Source organism: Somniosus microcephalus, chromosome 25 (genome assembly GCF_052327205.1).
Source record: "Somniosus microcephalus isolate GS21.2 chromosome 25, FLI_Smic_1.0, whole genome shotgun sequence".
NCBI lineage: Eukaryota > Metazoa > Chordata > Chondrichthyes > Squaliformes > Somniosidae > Somniosus > Somniosus microcephalus.
The window spans coordinates 18,983,615-19,002,595 of NC_141011.1; the positions used below are offsets into that span (position 1 = coordinate 18,983,615).

The window sequence follows — 18,981 nt, forward strand, 5'->3', positions numbered from 1 at the left end:
GCGCACCAAGGGCATTGCACCATGAAATGACGTCACGATCTGCACGCGCAGCTGAGCGGGTGCTGCGGTTTAGCGCCGCCCTAAATCTTGAGTGAAGTTCGCGAGAGGCGCAGATCGTGCCGCGCCCGGGCGCGAGCCACTTAGCGCCCCACTTCTCCTCCTAAGGCGCTAACAACTGAATTTCTAGGCCATAGCCTTAAAAAAAAACTTTAGAATAGGATGTTGACTGTTCGTTCGATCAGGCAATAATTTAGCAGTGTATAACTAGTGGAAGGTTTACTTGGCAAATGCTTAATTACTAAAATATGCACTCAAACATCTGGCCAAATAAATCTCAGTTGGGCAAAACGTAAAGTTATATAAAAAGATAATAGAGGTTTGTAGCATTGTGTGTGTGTAACTAGAACATGCCAAACTGCACCTGAGGAGGAAGTAAACCAGCACAGCTGCAGTAGCATAAAGACTGTCAGATAAGCAACTATTTATCATCATATATAGTACAGAGCAAAGATTTATTTCTGCTTCCTGGTAGGCGAGTAATGCCATAATACTCTGTGGTCTCATTAATGCTTTAGAGTGTTGCTATCACTTTCATGAATCTGATATTAGCCTACTTCCTATTTTCCTAGACAACCAACCTCATTAACAGGGTAACAGTCACACCCACTTCAACTTCAACTTCCTCAACATTCCTTTCCTTTTAGGAGCACACTTACTAAAAAAAATTAAGCACCAGAAATTATGACGAATCAGTATTAAAAGTTACCTGCACCAGATAATTCCTAAACATCTAGTGTACTGATCTTTCTGAATTTATTTGATTACTTCACACTTCCCAAAACATCTCAATTTCACTTGTATTTTGCCATCATGCCTAAACAATTGGCTGCAGCAGCACCAGACAAGGGCGGGGCGGAGAAGGGGAGAAATGGATAATTCAGAACGTTCACCTCTGGTCAGCATCAAGTGACTTCTGCTGGAACGTTTGATGTGCATGAATGTCGGGTGAGCGCAGCTTCCAGCTCGGGTACGATGCACCCCCCCACAATCAAATAACGCAGCAACATTTACTGGCTGGATTCACTCATTAAAAATCAAAGTATCGGAGGGTACCCTACCTGGCACTAATGGAACCATCATCCAACATAAATTACTGACTTCAGCAAAGATGGGAAGAAAATTCAAGAGAATTTTAAAAAATGATTTACAACTGTAGATGAAAAATCACTTTGGTCTCCTACTGTCTGTCTAATTCATCCCACAGAACTGATTGAATTGTTATTTTAATCTTCAGACTTATTCGTGCTTCAGCAAAAATTTACATCTTGCAATAAATTCAAATTAGTTTAGCCTGAATGATGTGGTAAGTCAACACGGTGCTTTTCCGCTGACTTTGCAAGAACAGGAATCGACAGTGTAAAACTCAGTGGTTTCAGATAGATTGCTCACCTTACAGCACACTATCCCAGATATTCCACATTCCAATAAATTCAGCTCACAGGAAACATGGTACCCCCACAGAAGCTGGCCTTGGCAATGAGCATATCTGAAGAATATTGGGAAGTAGCCCAATTTGCAACACAGACATGCCTCAAAGGTCTGGCAGCAACAGCTTAACCGTCCCCAAAAGAAATAGGCTGCACACCTCATTAAGAACAATTAAGCACTGGACGTGCATCTTTTCACTATTTATAAGTGACTTGGATGACGGAATGGAGAGCCGTATGTCCACATTTGCTGATGACACCAAGTTAGGTGGCACAGTAAATAGTGTCGATGGGAGCAGGAAATTGCAAAGGGATATTGACAGATTAAGTGAGTGGGCAAAACTGCAGCAGATGGAGTCCAATGTGGGGGAAGTGTGAAGTCTTTGGACTCAAGAAAGATAGATCAGAGTATTTTCTGAATGGCAAGAAGCTAGGAAGTGTGGATGAGCAGAGAGATTTCAGGGTCCAAGTACAGAAATCACTACAAGCTAGTGGACAGGTACAAAAAATAATTTTAAAAGGCTAGTGGAATGTTAGCCTTTATATCAAAAGGGCTGGAATACAAAGGGGTGAAAGTTACAGTTAAACAGAGCTCTGGTTAGGCCCCAGTACTGGGTTCAGTTCTGGGCACCGTACCTCAGGAAGGATATATTGGCCTTGGAGGGGGTGTAGCACAGATTCACCAGAATGTTACCAGGGCTCCAAGGGTTAGATTATCAGGACAGGTTGCATAATTAGGCTTGTATTCCCTCGAGTATAGAAGATTAAGGGGTGATCTAATTGAGGTGTTTAGGATGATTAAAGGATTTGATAGGCTAGATAAACTATTTCCTCTGGTGGGGGATTCCCGAACAAGGGGGCATAATGTTAAAATTAGAGCTAAACTGTTCAGAAACTGATGTCAGGAAGCAATTCTTCACTCAAAAGGATAGCGGAAATCTGGAACTCTGTCCCCCTGAAAAGCTGTTGCGGCTGGAGGGATCATTTGAAAATTTCAAAACAGATAGATTTGTTAGGCAAGGGTATTAGGGTTACAGATGGAGTTAAGATACAGATCAGCCATGATCGAATTGAATGGCGGAACAGGCTCGAGGATCTGAATGGCCTACTACGTTCCCAAGTCATTCTCATTCAGATTTTGGAAAAGGCTAAAAATAAACTTTGTAACCTCATTCCCTGCATGCTTAGCTTTCTATTACACATTTAACAAGTTAAGAAGCAGCTTAACGAGTATGTGGCGAGAGATGAAAAATGAGATTCGAGTAGATACAAAGGGCCACCTGCAGTGTTGAAATTTCTACGATTCTACACGTCAGCTTGGAATGGCTACGGCAAAAACCAAACAGGAAATGTGTTGACAATGTTCAGCTCAGCAAAAGGCACAGTTATGCCTCAACAACAGCGTGTCAGAGAATGATAACACATCACTGTTAACTGGCACCAAGGCACGTTCTTGTATGCAAGACCCCATTAGTATAAATGATGGGAAAGTCATGCTACAATGAAGTTGAAACTATTTACTATTATTTACATGTCACACTCTAGCCTTTGTATTAATGATTAGTGCATTTGACCCTATTGGAAAGGTGCTCAACTGTGAAGAGTTGCTGTACATGATGAAAGGAAGAAAAACACATCTTACATTCCAAACACTACTGACCATATTTCATCATTTATATAATTTTTGTAGCATTCTCACTGATATAGGTGTTATTATCTGTTTTGTGGTACATTACCAAATTTAAGTTCAGATAGAAGGCAATTTAAGTCAGGTAATGTAGACTACGTGTGCAGCTTCATTACAGTGCACGGATAAGAACGTATTCAGCAGACTTTCCTCGATCTTAGTATCACGGATCTCAGGTTAGACCTTTTGCCTGATTCTCCCATGGCTCCGTGGATAAATGCACCTTGATGAAACTAAGCTGTAGAGATCAAGGCACCAGATCCAAACCTCTGGTCTGTACAAAGTTAGCTGATCACAGCCGGGGCGGTAATAGGACGTAGAAATGCATTTGTCTCACAACTAGTGATTATCCTTCCGGGGAGTGGAGGGAAGAGAGAGAAATGCAAGAAGTTGTCTCCAAGGTAGAGCTGACTCCCAATATATGGCGATGGAAGACTAGAACAAAGCCAACCTTCTGTAGCAGTTTTAATAATCCAATACTTGAGACACTCTCCGAAGTCACTGGATACTGATCAGAAACAGGAACCCCATTTCGCCCTCCCCCACAATTTTCAATGGCATGGACAGGGAGTGGAAGGGGAGACCAGTCATTTGAGAGCCGGGATTCTTTCCACTTGGCTCCCGATTATCCATTGGGGGGAATTAGCTTTATGGGTTGTGGTCTTGTTTGTACAAGCAGTGGCAGTTTTACCAGTGCTACGTTTTAGCCGGTTAACCTGGAGCAGTATCCTTGTGCACATTTGGGGGTCCTTAGGCCTCGACGCTAGTCAATCTGCAACTAATATCTCTGGGCTTGGGTAAGTGGGGTGTGTCCTTTCCAGGGAGAGGGTGAATCAAGCAAACAGGAACTTTACCTGTGTGAATTTCTTAGTAGCTTGGTCTGGAGACTCCTGTCGAGCGACCAAGCTACTGACCCCAAGTGGGCTGGGCAAAGGCAAAATCAGCCAGGGCTCTCTCTCATGGCTGCTGTCCAGCAACACTTGCTGGAAAGTGCACGTGTGCAGACACTGGGCAAGAATTGGATTGGACTTAGATGTGATGTCCCATGGCCACTTTGGCAAGACAGCAGAGAGCAGCTGCTGTATATATGGCCAGGTATCAAGAATATCAAATTGCTCATGTCTGTAACTAGAATTCCTGAATCACTTGTTTCGTCTTGCAGCAGTAGGATAGTACACTGGTTTGGTCCCCCATACTTGCATTTCTGCACACTGCTGTGGCAAGCTAGGGAGCAGAGACCAGATGCTTCCTCACAGATGGAACAGAGAATTGGCATCAAGTCATTGTCACACACCAATGTCACAACCAAAAATCATTAATCACACTAAAAGAATTACGGTATTATGCATATTTCGTGAGCTTTTGTTTTTCAATAAGCCTGCTGCAATCTTGAGAGACACCTTCTTTCAAAGGGAAGGCTATGGAATTCCAAAATGTCACAAGAAGAAATGATCTACAACTGTTCAGGTCCATGGACTAACAAGCATGAACCTCTAGTTCTGTGAAGCACCGTGGAATGATTTCCTATGTTAAAGGCACTATAAAAATGCAAGTTGTTGTTAAAATGCATTAGTACATGAAACTCTTTGGTATCCGGCACCAACGAGACCGCCGTGTTGCCGGTTGATCAAAAATTCCGGATGACGGAGAGGGTTATCTACCGAGGCTATTTTTAACAAAGAAAAATTAAAAAAAATCAAGAAATGTGCAGTTTACAGTAATTGGGTACTCACCTACAGAATGTTGTGTTAAATGGATGGTGGAAGATGCTTGATTAAGTACAGTACTGCCAGTTGAGGGTAATGCAATGCAATGACTACCAGCAGCGTGGGAGACACACAGTACCCCTGTAAAATGGCGGATCAGAAGAGACTACTGGCAGCGCGGGAGAGTCAGACTCCTGTTAGTGGTATTGAGGTGTTCCGACTCCCGACAGCACCAAGAAGCCGAGTAGTGACAGTTTGGAGAACTACCCCCCACTGACCAACTCGGCCACCGCGGGAGACTCGGACTCGGCAACATTGCCGGTTATTGAGGTGTTGTTTTCGGCTTGAGAATTTTGCCGGTTAATAGAGAATTCCGGATATTTAGGTGCCGTTTAAACGAGTTTCCTGTATTAGATTTTAACTTTAGAAGTGATTTTTCATCAGATAAGTACTTTAACTACTTTAAATTTAGTGCCACAAGTGTAAAAAGAACAAAGAAAAAGTGTGAATTAAAGAATGTCCCAGGTTTGGTTCTGCTGAATTAGCTGCTCTTAGAGGTGTGATGGGGTGCTATAACTGTCTGCAGTGCTCCTGGACAGGGGATGATCCCTAGTTAAAGACTCCTCCTGGAAAGTGCATATGCATGAACGTAAGGCGAGCACCAGGAACAGGCATGACAGTAATGCCTTCACAGATGAAGTTAGTTATCGCTGTCTCGGCTCAAGAGCAGATGGGGCAAGGTCCCAGAGCACACAGAAGGGGCTGTGGAACTGCACCCAGTGAGACCCACATCTACCAAATCGCAGAGTTTGTGAACAGACAGGATGGAAGCAGGAAAGCAAGACTCCATTAACTCTGCTAAAAAAAAAAAAAAAAAAAATTATCTGCAAAGACCACTTTTTGTAGCAATAGGAACTCTGGAACAACGTCAACTTTTCTAAAAGTCACTGTCTGAATTGGCAAAAGAGCAAAGTCATGCGAATGTTTCTGTTGATTCAGCTCCCACAGTGAACAAAATAGTGTGCCACGTGTAGGAGGAGCAGTGCAGGAAAGAGGCAGAAATAAAAGGCCGGATTCCCAGCCGACAGATACCATAGGAATTTGAATGTTAAATGAATGAATTTATTGCTGTGCATAACAGCAATTACTGCATCAATACAATATGGAAAATGCAGTGCATCGATGCAAGGACTGCAGTATAACTGAGCAGTGACATCTTTCAGGTGGAACTTTTGGTGTTTGTTCATTCTGAGCTTGTCTACTCTGCTCGGAGGAAGTCACAAAAGTCAATTACACACAGGATGAAATCTACTATGACATGTATGTTTCAATTAAAAATTCTAATCCGAGGACATACTGAAGGCTCCCACTGAATTTTGGGAGCTGTAGTCACGTAATTGACTTCATATCCAATTCTGAACTTGTTACAAACGTTAACTTGTGCACTGAGACACTGGGATAGCCCTCACCCCGAGCGGCTAACCGCTCAATAATCCTGGCGCTTCGTTTTGAGGGCTGGACCTCCTTAACATTCAGCGTGACAGCCTGCTGGTGCCTGCTGATGTTGGGCAGAGCACAGCGCTGCACCACTCTGCCCAGTACTCTCCTAAAATGGCAAATGGAGTCCTAGGCAATGGTCCCTTTAAGCTGCGTGACCACGCAACGCTCTGCAGCTCCCACGCAGCCGGTTCACCGGCTTTTGAACAGGGGAAAAAACATGCATGCGCAGTATTGGGCGATGCAGCCACTTAAAGGGGCAGCGCACCCCAAATAAATTAAGGGAATATTAGTCCCATGTACATACATAGGACCCAGATTTGAATTTTAAGTGGATCTGCTGCCAGATTCAGGTGAGCGCTCCAGCTGCACATCAGAAGGCCTTGGGGAAGATTGCAGTGGCCACAGAAATGGTGGGAACGGGCCAATAAGTCATTCGCCACCATTTTCGGGCTTTGTTACAGAAGCACCTGGAAACTGGCAGTGGACCGCCAGATACTACGCCCAGACCAGCTCACGCTTTACATTAGCAGTGGCAGCTTTACTCTGTGATAACACTCGCTACAGGACTTGGGAGACTTCAGTGCAGTACTGTCAGAGGTGTCACCCTTGGGACGAGACGTTAAAGCAAGTGAATGTAAAGGATCCCATGATCCTATTTAAAGAGCAGCAAGTAGCCCCAAAATGCCAGAAAGTAATCCCCATTTTGATCTCTACAGCTCTCGGGTGTTAACCCAAAGACATTTTGCTTTTCATACCCCATTTATATTGTAGAAGTGATTCTGCAATGCTCTGCCTGCTCTCGTACACTTTATATTATGGTTTATATTCAGAGCTGGTGGAAAGTGACAAATACTGCATTGCTGTTCGTACTGGTAGACCAATGCATGCAGCAACGCTGACAGGAACCCTTGCATTTCAATGCTTGTATTTACATAGCTCCTTTCAACTTAGAAAAACAGCCAAAGGCACTTAACATAGGGAGGGAAAAACTAAAAAGGAGCCGATGTTAAGGGACTGTGGGAAAGTTGAGAGTTGTGACTGGAAGCTTCGTCAGAAAGACAGGTTTTAACAAATCTTTTAAAAGCAGAGGGGAAGCAGGGCTTCAGGAAGGAGTTACCAGGAGTGTGGCTGAGAAAACTCAAGGCCCTGCCGCCAGTGTAGGGATGAAAGGCAAAACAGAAGGAGGACCAAAGGGTTTGAGGGCACATAAGGCTCGATGAAGTTGCAATGTTAGGGTGGGGTAAAGCAGTGGACGAACTTGAAGATGAGGACTTTAAATTCAATGCACTTGGAGTTTTTTTTTTTTTTTTTTAAATTTGCTTATGGGATGTGGGCGTCGCTGGCAAGGCCAGCATTTATTGCCCATCCCTAGTTGCCCTTGAGAAGGTGGTGGTGAGCTGCCTTCTTGAACCGCTGCAATCTGTGTGGTGCAGGTACTCCCACAGTGCTGTTAGGGAGGGAGTTCCAGGATTTTGACCCAGCGACGATGAAGGATCGGCAATATATTTCCAAGTCAGGATGGTGTGTGACTTGGAGGTGGTGGTGCTGCCATGCGCCTGCTGCCCTTGTCCTTCTAGGTGGAAGAGGTTGCAGGTTTGGGAGGTGCTGCCGAAGAAGCCTTGGCAAGTTGCTGCAGTGCATCTTGTAGATGGTACACACTGCAACCACAGTACGCCGGTGGTGGAGGGAGTGAATGTTTAAGGTGGTGGATGGGGTGCCAATCAAGCGGGCTGCTTTGTCCTGGATGGTGTCAAGCTTGAGTGTTGTTGGAGCTGCCAGGCAAGTGGAGAGTATTCCATCACACTCCTTACTTGTGCCTTGTAGATGGTGGAAAGACTTTGGCGAGTCAGGAGGCAAGACACTCGCCGCAGAATACCCAGCCTCTGACCTGCTCTTGTTGCCACAGTATTTATGCGGCTGGTCCAGTTAAGTTTCTGGCTAATGGTGACCCCCCAGGATGTTGATGGTGAGGGATTCGGCGATGGTAAAGCCATTGAACGTCATGGGGAGGTGGTTAGACTCTCGCTTGTTGGAGATAGTCATTGCCTGGCCCTTGTGTGGTGCGAATGTTACCTGCCACTTATCAGCCCAAGCCTGCATGTCATCCAGGTCTTGTTGCATGTGGGCATGGACTGTTTCATTAACTGAGGAGTCCATGTAGGTTAGCAACAACAAAGTGATGGGTGAGTAGGACTTTATGGACATGATACAAGCAGATGAGTGTCGCCAGAGTTTGACTGAATGGAGGGAGGAGGGAAAGGAGGATGCTGGAGAAATCCTGTCCAGCAGTGATCAAAGCATGGATAAGGGTTTTAGCAGTAGTGGGGCAAGGTCAGGGCAGAAGTGGAGTAAGCAGTCTTAGTGATGGATAGGATATGGGGTTTGAATGCTCAATTCTGGGTCAACTTTTTACACGACCTGGTTCAACTTGAGTGTGTGTCCAGAAAAGGAGATAGAATCAGTGACAAAGTGATGTTTCTAGAGGCAGGTAGGTGGGCTTATTACAGCATTGCTGTTATATCAAACGGGGTATAAAGTTATAATATCGTCATTTAAATACCCTAGTTATTAGACCATTATTATTTAAAGGAAGAATGCGCTCCAAACACTGTTGATTGACTGGAGTAGCTAAGCACTCCCACGACATTCATTTTCAAAAAAATTGAGGAAGACCAACTGACACATGCACACACACAGGCACTTCATTGCCTCATGCCATGGCACGTCACAAAACAGAGCAGGAGGTGCAAGAACACATTAAAAACCCAACAATATTTATCAATTACACAGAATCCTTACTGAAGGATTCACGTTATTTAAATAAGGTTGTAATCAGTGCCACTCTTGCAAAAGTCACAAGGGGAGACTGGATAGGCACTGGAGGGAAATAAACTTGCAGGGCTATGGGAATAGAGCAGGGGAATGGGACTGACTCAGTTGCTCTGCAGAGAGCCGGCATGGACTTGATGGGCCGAATGGCCTCCTTCTGTGCTGTTATAACTTCTGTCCCGCATAAGAGGTTAGCGTGTAAAGTTAAGGCACATGGGACTGGGGACAAGGTATTGACTTGGATAGAAAACTGGTTGGCAGACAGAAAGCAAAAAGAGTTGGAATAAACGGGTCTTTTTCCGAGTGGCAGGCAGTGACTAGTGGGGTACTGCAGGGATCGGTCCTTGGACCCCAGCTATTCACAATATATATATATTAATTAATGATCTAGACGAGGGAACTAGATGTAATATCTCCAAATTTGCAGACAACACAAAGCTGGGTGGGCGTGTGTGCTGTGAGGAGGATGCCGAGAAACTCCAGGATGATTTGGGCAGGTTGGGTGATTGGGCAGAAGCATGGCAGATGCAGTATAATGTGGATAAATGTGAGGTTATCCACTTTGGTGGCAAAAACAGGAAGGCAGATTATTATCTGAATGGCACTTTTGATTAAGTATCTCTTTTTGATATGTATTTAATGACTTGGACATGGGTATACAGGGCATAATTTCTAAGTTTGTAGATAACATGACACGAAATTCAGAAATGTAGTAAACAGTGAGGAGGATAGTAACAGACTTCAGGAAGACAGACAGACTGGTGAAATGAGTAGACACGTGACAGATGAAATTTAACAGAAATGTGAAGTGTTACATTTTGGTAGGAAGAATAATGAGGGGCAAGAAAACAAAATGGTATAATTTTAAAGGGGGTGCAGGAACAGAGACCCGAGGGTGTCCGTACACAAGTCTTTGAAGGTGCAGGACAAGTTGAGAAGGCTGTTAAAAAGGCGCACGGGATCCTTGGCTTTTTATAAATAGATGCATAGAGTACAAAAGCAAGGAAGTTATGCTAAACCGTTATAAATCACTGGGTAGATCCCAGCTGGAGTATTGTGGCCAACTCTCGGTACCACACTTTAGGATTAATGTCAGGGCCCGAGAGGGGGTGCAGAGGAGATTTACTAGAATGGTACCAGAGATGAAAGACTTCAGTTAAGTGGACAGTAGAGAAACTGGGGTTGTTCGCCTTAGAGCAGAGGTGGTCAAGGGGAGATTTGATAGAGGTGTTCAAAATCATGAACGGTTTTGATAAAGTAAGGAGAAACTGGCTCAAGTGGCAAAAGGGTCAGTAACCAAAGGGCATAGATTTAAGGTAATTGGCAAAAGAACCAGAGGTGATAGGAGAACTTTATGTAGCAAGTTGTTGCGATCTGGAATGCACTGCCTGAAAGGATGGTGGAAGCAGATTCAATAATTTTCTAAAAGGATAAAACACTGGTTCAGCCTCAACTGCAGTATTGTGCCCAATTCTGGACACCACACTTTAGGAAGGTGAAGGCCTTAGAGAGGCTGCAGAAAGATTGACGAGAATGATTTCAGGGATGAGGGACTTGTGTTACGTGGATAGACTGGAGAAGCTGGGGTTGATCTCCTTGGAGCAGAGAAGATGCGAGAGGAGATTTGATAGAGGTGTTCAAAATGAGGGGTCTGGACAGAGTAGATAGCGAGAAACTGTTTCCATTGGCAGAGGGGTCGAGAACCAGAGGACACAGATTTAAAGTGATTAGCAAAAGAACCAAAGGCGACATCAGAAAAAACCTTTTTTACGCAGCGAGTGGTTAGGATCTGGAATGCACTGCCTTCAAAAGGGAGTTGGATAAGTACCTGAAAGAAAAAAAATTGCAGGGCTACAAAGACAGGGCAGGGGAGTGGGACTGGCTGAAGTGCTCTTGCAAAGAGCCGGCACGGGCTCGACAGGCCAAATGGCCTTCCTCCGTGCTGTAACCATCCTCTGATTTGGATAAATATTGAAAAGGAAAAACTTGGAGCTATGGGCAACATTCCCTATAAGGTGCGTCTCTGCCAGCCCTGTGCAGCCTGAGGCTGGCTTTTTCAATGTAAAGTTTCACGGAATGGGCCACGCACCCAAGAAAAAAAAGTGAACACTGGCTATGGGGAAAGAGCAGGGGGAGTGGGAGTAATTGGACAGTTCTTTCAAAGAGCCAGCACAGGCACGAAGGGCCAAATGGCCTCCTCCTGTGCTGTATCATTCTATGATCATATGAAATCAGTATTTCAATTGACTAACAGTTCAAAAGTTAACAGATTCTTACTCAATAAACAAATGCAAACCTTCAGATAATTTTTTTCCTAGTTATATATATGAAATAAACCAGAGATAGATATAGATAGATAGATAGATATTATATATCAGAGATTTTGTTCTCGCTATAACAAATTAGTAACAGAATGGAAGCCCACAGCTGGACTGCAAGTGACTTCAGGGTCTGGTTGCCAAGAAAAATCCGTTGAATAATGCAGAAAGTGTAAAGGAGTGAGAGAGAGCTGGATTTAACAAAAATCAAACACAACGCTGGAATAAATATTAAAATGCAGATTAAAAAGGAGTGGGGGGGGGGGAAGAAATGAACAATTTGATAAGACAAAAAAGAAATTACAGTTTAAACATCTACAAAAAAAAAGGACCATTTTGGATCTGGCTGTCAGTGTCCCCACAGGATGGGCCTGGACTGATCCCAGGCTCATCTTCCCCACCAGCTTCATCTTTACTCACTAACTTGATGTATTTTTTCTTTCTTTAAAATGAAGAATTTTTCCACAAGCTGCTGGAAATTTCTGACCTTTTGAAGACAACCACATCCTGGAAGGGGGATTTCTGGTTGTAGAGGATTTCTTCCACCTCCAGGGACATGGCTTGGCCCGGCCACAGGGTGGAGGTTTCCGTGAACCAGCCGCTCTTGATGGTGTCCATGGCCGCTGTTGACGGCTGAGGTTCTCGCTCGCTCGCTCTCTGAGCCGGGGCGAGCTGGAAGCTAAGAAGCTAAAAAGGGGCCTCCCGCGTCGCGCCGGCCGGCTTTATCACCCAGCCGCCGGCTGAGTGACAGCGCGCTCCGCCAATCACAGCCGCCGCTCGCAGCCGCGCGGTCAGGCGTTGGCCAATCCGGGCGGGCGGGGAGGTGGGGGTAGAGCGAGGGGGCGGGGCTTAGCGGCTGAAGGTTGTCTGCTAGGCAGCAATGGAGAGACCTGGCAGCAGAGAGGGTGTGGGACCAGAGAGGGTGGGACTGGGGATCAGAGAGGGTGGGATTGGGGATCAGAGAGGGTGGGATTGGGGACCAGAGAGGGTGGGATCGGGACCAGTGGGATTGGGGACCAGAGAGGGTGGGATCGGGACCAGAGAGGGTGGGATTGGGGATCAGAGAGGGTGGGATTGGGGACCAGAGAGGGTGGGATCGGGACCAGTGGGATTGGGGACCAGAGAGGGTGGGATCGGGACCAGAGAGGGTGGGATTGGGGACCAGAGAGGGTGGGATTGGGGACCAGAGAGGGTGGGATTGGGGACCAGAGAGGTTGGGATTGGGGACCAGAGAGGGTGGGATTGGGGACCAGAGATGGTGGGATTGGGGACCAGAGAGGGTGGGATCGGGACCAGTGGGATTGGGGACCAGAGAGGGTGGGATTGGGGACCAGAGAGGGTGGGATTGGGGACCAGAGAGGGTGGGATCGGGACCAGTGGGATTGGGGACCAGAGAGGGTGGGATTGGGGACCAGAGAGGGTGGGATTGGGGACCAGAGAGGGTGGGATTGGGGACCAGAGATGGTGGGATTGGGGACCAGAGAGGGTGGGATCGGGACCAGTGGGATTGGGGACCAGAGAGGGTGGGATTGGGGACCAGAGAGGGTGGGATCGGGACCAGTGGGATTGGGGATCAGAGAGGGTGGGATCGGGATCAGCGGGATTGGGGACCAGAGAGGGTGGGATTGGGGACCAGAGAGGGTGGGATCGGGACCAGTGGGATTGGGGACCAGAGAGGGTGGGATTGGGGACCAGAGAGGGTGGGAGTGGGACCCGAGTAGGTGGGAGTGGGACCAGAGTAGGTGGGAGTGGGGCCAGAGTGGGTGGGAGTAGCAGCAGAGAGGGTGGGGTGGGCCCACCCGGGCCCACCCCACCCCACCCCCATCCACATCCATGGGGCTGTGGTGGAAAGGGTGGACAGCTTTAAGTTCCTCGGAGTCCACATCACGGAAGACCTCTCCTGGTCCCTCAATACCTCCTCTCTGGTGAAGAAGGCCCAGCAGCGCCTATATTTCCTAAGGAGGCTGAAGGGATGTAACCTGTCACCCCTGATCCTCTCTAACTTTTACCGCTGCACAATAGAGAGCATCCTGACGAACTGTATCACAGTATGGTATGGCAGCTGTAGCTACTATGACCGGAAAGCCCTGCAGCGGGTAGTCAAAACTGCCCAACGCATTACCAGCACCCGGCTACCGACCATAGAGCACATATACCAGAAACGCTGTTTACGGAGGTCACGGACCATTATCAAAGACCCTACCCACCCCAGCCACAGTCTGTTCGCCCTCCTGCCATCTGGGAGACGCTACAGATGCATTCGCACCCGTACGACCAGATTTAGGAACAGCTTCTTTCCCAGGGCTGTCACCCTACTGAACTCCACAAATAAACTCTAAAGCCTGCACATCTGCCAATGCACTTTATTATGTTTATGTTAATTTATTACAAGCCAAATGTATGTTGAATGTTTAAATGTCTTAATCTAAATGTACACTCTCGGGAGCCGCAAGCCTACATTTCGTTGTACTGCACTTGTGCACTAACAATGACAATAAAGTTGATTATGATTATGATCAGAGAGGGAGGGGAAGTAGCAGCAGTGGGGGTGGGAGTGGCACCAGAGAGGGAGAGAGAGTGGCACCAGGAGGGGGAGAGGGAGTGGCACCAGAGGGGGAGAGAGAGTGGCACCAGGAGGGGGAGAGGGAGTAGCAGCAGAGGGGGTGGAAGTGGCACCAGAAGTGGGTGGGGGAGAGGGAGTGGCTCCAGAGGGATTGGGAGTGGGACCAGGGTGGGCGGGAGTGGCACCAGAGGGATTGGGAGTGGGACCAAGGAGGGCAAGAGTGGCACCAGATGTTGGGCGTGGCACTGGGGAAGGGAGTGAGAACCAGGAGGGGAGAGGTACCAGTGGAGGGAATGGCACCTGGAAGGGAGTGAGTGGGATGGGGAGAGTGGTACCAGTGGAGGGAATGGCACCAGGAGTGGGAGTAGCACTGGGAAAGGGAGTGGCTCTGGGTGAGGGAAAGGGAGTGGCATAGAGGAGGGAGGGAGGGAGTGGTAAGGTGGGGAGAGGCACTGGTAGAGGGAGCGATAACCAGGAGGGGTGTGGCATGAGGGAGAGGTACCAGGAGAGGGAGTGGCATCAGGGAAGGAATGTCGCCAAGAGGAAAGTGTCATAGAGAGAGAGATACCAGGGGAGAGGAGCGTCACCAGGGGAGGAAGTGGCACTGGGGAGGGAGTGGACTAGGGTATCACAGGGAGGGAGAAAACGAGAGAGAAAGTGGCACCATGGAGAGAGGCACCAGGTACTTGGGAGAGACAGAAATTGGCACCAGGAAGGAAAAGAGTGAGTAGTCTTGGATACTGAGGGGACTGGCACCACGGAGGGAGGGAGTGACCTTGAGCTTTGGAATGACTGGCATTAGGCGTGGAAAGAGTGATGGGACACCCTGCTGACCCTTTTGGATGTTTTGCATGTGATGTGGCTCCCTTACGGATACAGAAACTTACTCAATAGAAGCTGAGAGGAATGAGTTACATAGAAAAACAATGAGTAACACTGATTCCTACAAACATCACTAGGAGAGCAGAATGTTTGGGTGGAGCTTGGTATGTGAACAATCCAAAGATCAATGACAAACCTATCAAAATGCATACCTAACCTCTGTATGTTCTTTCTCATTTTCATTCCCATGGTGTCAGCTATGGCTCAGTGGGTAGCACTCTTGCCTCTGAGTCAGAAGGTTGTGTGGTTCAATTCCTACTTCAGGGACTTGTGCACATAAAGCTAGGCTAGGCTGACACTCCAGTGCAGTACTGAGGAAGTGCTGCACTGTCGGAGGTGCCGTCTTTCGGATGAGACGTTAAACTGAGGCCCCGTCTGCTCTCTGGTGGATGTAAAAGATCCCGTGGCACTATTTTGAAGAAGAGCAGCGGAGTTATCCCCGGTGTCCTGGCCAATATTTATCCCTCAATCCACAATACAAAAACAGATTATCTGGTCGTCTTCACATTGCTGTTTGTGGGAGCTTGCTGTGCGCAAATTGGCTGCCGCGTTTCCCACATTACAACAGTGACTACCCTCCAAAAGTACTACATTGGCTGTAAAGCGCTTTGAGACATCCGAGGGTCGTGAAAGGCGCTACAGGAAACTTTCTGGTATCCGGCACTGACGGGCCCGAGCTGGTGCCGGTCGATCAACACTGCCGGAGAAACGAGCGCGAATGTTAACATACGGAGCTCAGAGCTCCGTCTGAAGCAACAAACCCTTAGCAACAGCTTCAAAACAGTCGGCGCAGCTTGCAAGCGTCTCTGTAGCTAAGCAACAGCTTCAGCTAGACGCTTGCAGAGCCCCAAATGGAGAAAAAAAGCAACTAAAAGTTATCTGAACCGACTCCTGAATTTTGCCGGTGGATAGAGCATTCCGGATATTTAACCTCCGTTTAAACGAAAGTTTCCTGTATATAAATGCAAGTCTTTCTTACTCATAGGTTTTTTCGGATAAGCCCACTCAAAAATCATTTGGACTATCCCTGCAGGAGTTCAATCGTGAGTGGAAACCGAAGTGCAAGAGTCTGAATGCATAGAAGTGAAATAACAGGAGCCAAGTGGCGGAGGGTCCGATCACAGGTGTGTTTGTTTGCATTCAGGCAAGTACAAATGAACTCACGCAGAAATTGTACCCAAAATGGGAATAGATGAATCCAAAGGTTTGTGGAAAGGTTGACCTCAAATGGAATTCCTTCTCCTGGATATTCAATTGCTTCCCAGTGTTTTCTTTGAATGTGCACTGTTACATGAGGATTTGAGTACAGGAGTAAAGAAGCGTTACTCCAATTATATAGGGCCTTGGTGAGACCACACCTGGAGTACTGTGTACAATTTTGGTCTCCTTACCTAAGGAAGGATATACTTGCCATAAAGGGAGTGCAACGAAGGTTCACGAGATTGATTCCTGGGATGGCGGGACTGCCGTATGAGAAGAGATTGAGTAAACTAGGCCTGTATTCTCTTGAATTCAGAAGACTGAGAGGGGATCTCATTGAAGCATACAAAAGTATTACAGGGCTTGATAGGGTGGATGCTGGAAGAATGTTTCCCTTGGCTGGGGAGTCTAGAACCAGGGGCCACAGCCTCAGGATAAAGGGTAGGCCATTCAGGACTGAGATGAGAAGAATTTTTTTCACACAGAGGGTGGTGAATCTTTGGAATTCTCTACCTCAGAGGGCTGTGGAGGCTCAGTCATTGGGTATATTCAAAACAGAAGTCGGTAGATTTCTGACTAGTAAGGGCATCAAAGGATATAGCGATAGGGCCGGTGAATGGAGTTGAGGCAGAAGATCAGCCATGATCCCATTGAATGGCGGAGCAGGCTCGAGGGGCCGAATGGCCTACTCCTGCTCTTATTTCTTATGTTCTTATGTTACCTGGAATTTTCAGCAATGTGAGTAGTTTTGGATGAAACAGGGACCCAAAAACAGACAAATTGCCATGATGACTACCAAGGCGCTTCACAAATGCATAATCAGACAAAAATATACACCGAGCCAAAGAAGGAGCTCTTAAAAGGGGTGACTAAAAGCTTAGACAAAGAGGTGGGTTTTAAGGAGGGTCTTAAAGGAGGAGAGGGAGGTGGAGAAGTTTAGGGAGGGAATTCCAGAGCTTAGAGCCTGGACGCCTGAAGGTATGGCTGCCAATGATGGGGCGAAGTTGGAGAAACACGGAGTTCTTGGGAGGTTAAAGGGCAGAAGTATGTTACAGAGATAGGGTGGGGTGAAGCCATGAAGGTGTTTGAACATGAGGATGTGAAATTTAAACTTGAGGTGTTGGGGGACCGGGAGCCAATATAGGTTACCAAGCAATGGGGTGATGGGTGAGTGGGACTTGGTGCGGGAAAGGATGTGGGCAGCAGAGTTTGGATGAGTTGATGTTTATGGAGGATAGGAGTAGTTGAGTCTGGAGGTAACAGAGACATCCATTAGGGCTTCAGCAGCAAATGGACTGAGGCTGGGGCAGATACAGGCAATGCTATGGAGGTAGAAGTAGGAATTCTTTCTGATGGAGAGGATATCGGATTAGAAACTCTGTTCGGGGTCAAATAGGATACCAAGGTTGAGAACAATCTGGTTCAACCTAAGACAGGGGCAGGAGTGGGGATGGTGTTGGAATCAGTGGCAAGGGTACGGAGTTTGTGGCAGAGGCCAAAGCTAGTGGCTTTGGTCTTCCCAATGTCTAGTTGGTGGAAATTACGTCCCATCCAGGTCTGGATGTCAGACAAGCAGTCTGACAACACAGAGGCATTGGAGGGATGGCAAGGGAGACCAGTGGGGCACCATGTGGAGGATCATAACCTCAAACCAACCTCATGTTCTACCACTCTGAGGTACATGTGTTGCTGTGTTACCATGGCTCATTTAGTAGCACTCTGATTCAGAGTTGAAACCTCACTCCAAAATCTGGCCGTATAATCTAGGCTGACACTCCAGTGCACACCAAGGGAATGCAGCAATATGTAAGTACTGTTCTTAGAAGGAGACATTAAACCAACACTCCATCTGTCTGTTCCAGGTGGAGCCTAAAGATCCTATGGCACTTTTCAAAGAACAGCAGGCAGTTCTCCAGATGTTCCATCTAACATTACTCCATCAGTCAATACCACAAACAACAGACTAAGTAGTCAGTTCTCTCCTTGTTGTTTGTGGAATGTTGTCATGTGCAAAATCGCTGCTGCATTTGTCTTCATAAGAGCCACAGTACACTTCAAAGTAATTGATTTATGAGACGCTTTGGGATGCTTCTGAGAGACATCACAAGACACCATACACATTTTCTATACTTTACTTAGTTCCTCCTAATTTCTTCTGTCCTTACTCCTCCTCTCCTGAAGACAGTGATTCATTCTAATGCTAACCCACCAATACCTCACCAAAATAGGTGACCGCCACATGAGAACTTGGACAGTGCTGTTAGAGCTATTCAACCGTGTGTGGATACATCTCCTGCCCCTCCAAATCCTCGCAGGGAGCAAATCGCATTTACAAAATAATTAAACTATAAGTAAAATGCTATGGGGGAAAAATTCGGTTGCTTTGCAAGAGGGCGCTAATGGGGCGCAAAGCAACTAGCGCCCAGATGCGGCGATGTTTGCGCCGCTCGCGAAATTGACCAGCCATTTTGCGGCAGCACTAAACACTACCGCCACGATCTCCTGCGCCCCGGTAGTGCCCCGGACCGGATATTGAGTGGCGACCCCTGCCTTACCGCCTGCCGCTAGCAACAACAGGTTGAGGGGAGCGTTTTGCAGTCGGGAAGGGACTGGGGAGCACTATTTAAAGGCGACCGCTTCCTGCCTTTTTTTGTCGGCGACATTTTTGCACCACGCATTCTGAGAGAGAGAAAGAGACTACTAGAGAAATTAAACGCTGTGTGAAGGAGTTTTGGGTACTGAGCAGCACTTTGCAGGTTCATTTTGATTTGACCTTGCATCGATTTAGAAGAGACTGTGGGGGCTGCAC

General features: G+C 47.0%; 1 protein-coding gene across 1 annotated transcript in view; it reads right to left on the minus strand.

The window, feature by feature from the left end:
- The window catches only part of srm (spermidine synthase), a 29,425-nt gene extending 17,159 nt beyond the window's left edge, over positions 1 to 12,266 (minus strand). The window contains exon 1 of the mRNA XM_085966851.1: positions 12,015 to 12,266. Coding sequence (XP_085822977.1) covers positions 12,015 to 12,145 — 131 coding nt within the window. The 5' untranslated portion in view covers positions 12,146 to 12,266. The remainder of the gene's footprint in view (positions 1 to 12,014) is intronic.
- Between the last annotated feature and the right edge of the window lie 6,715 nt (positions 12,267 to 18,981).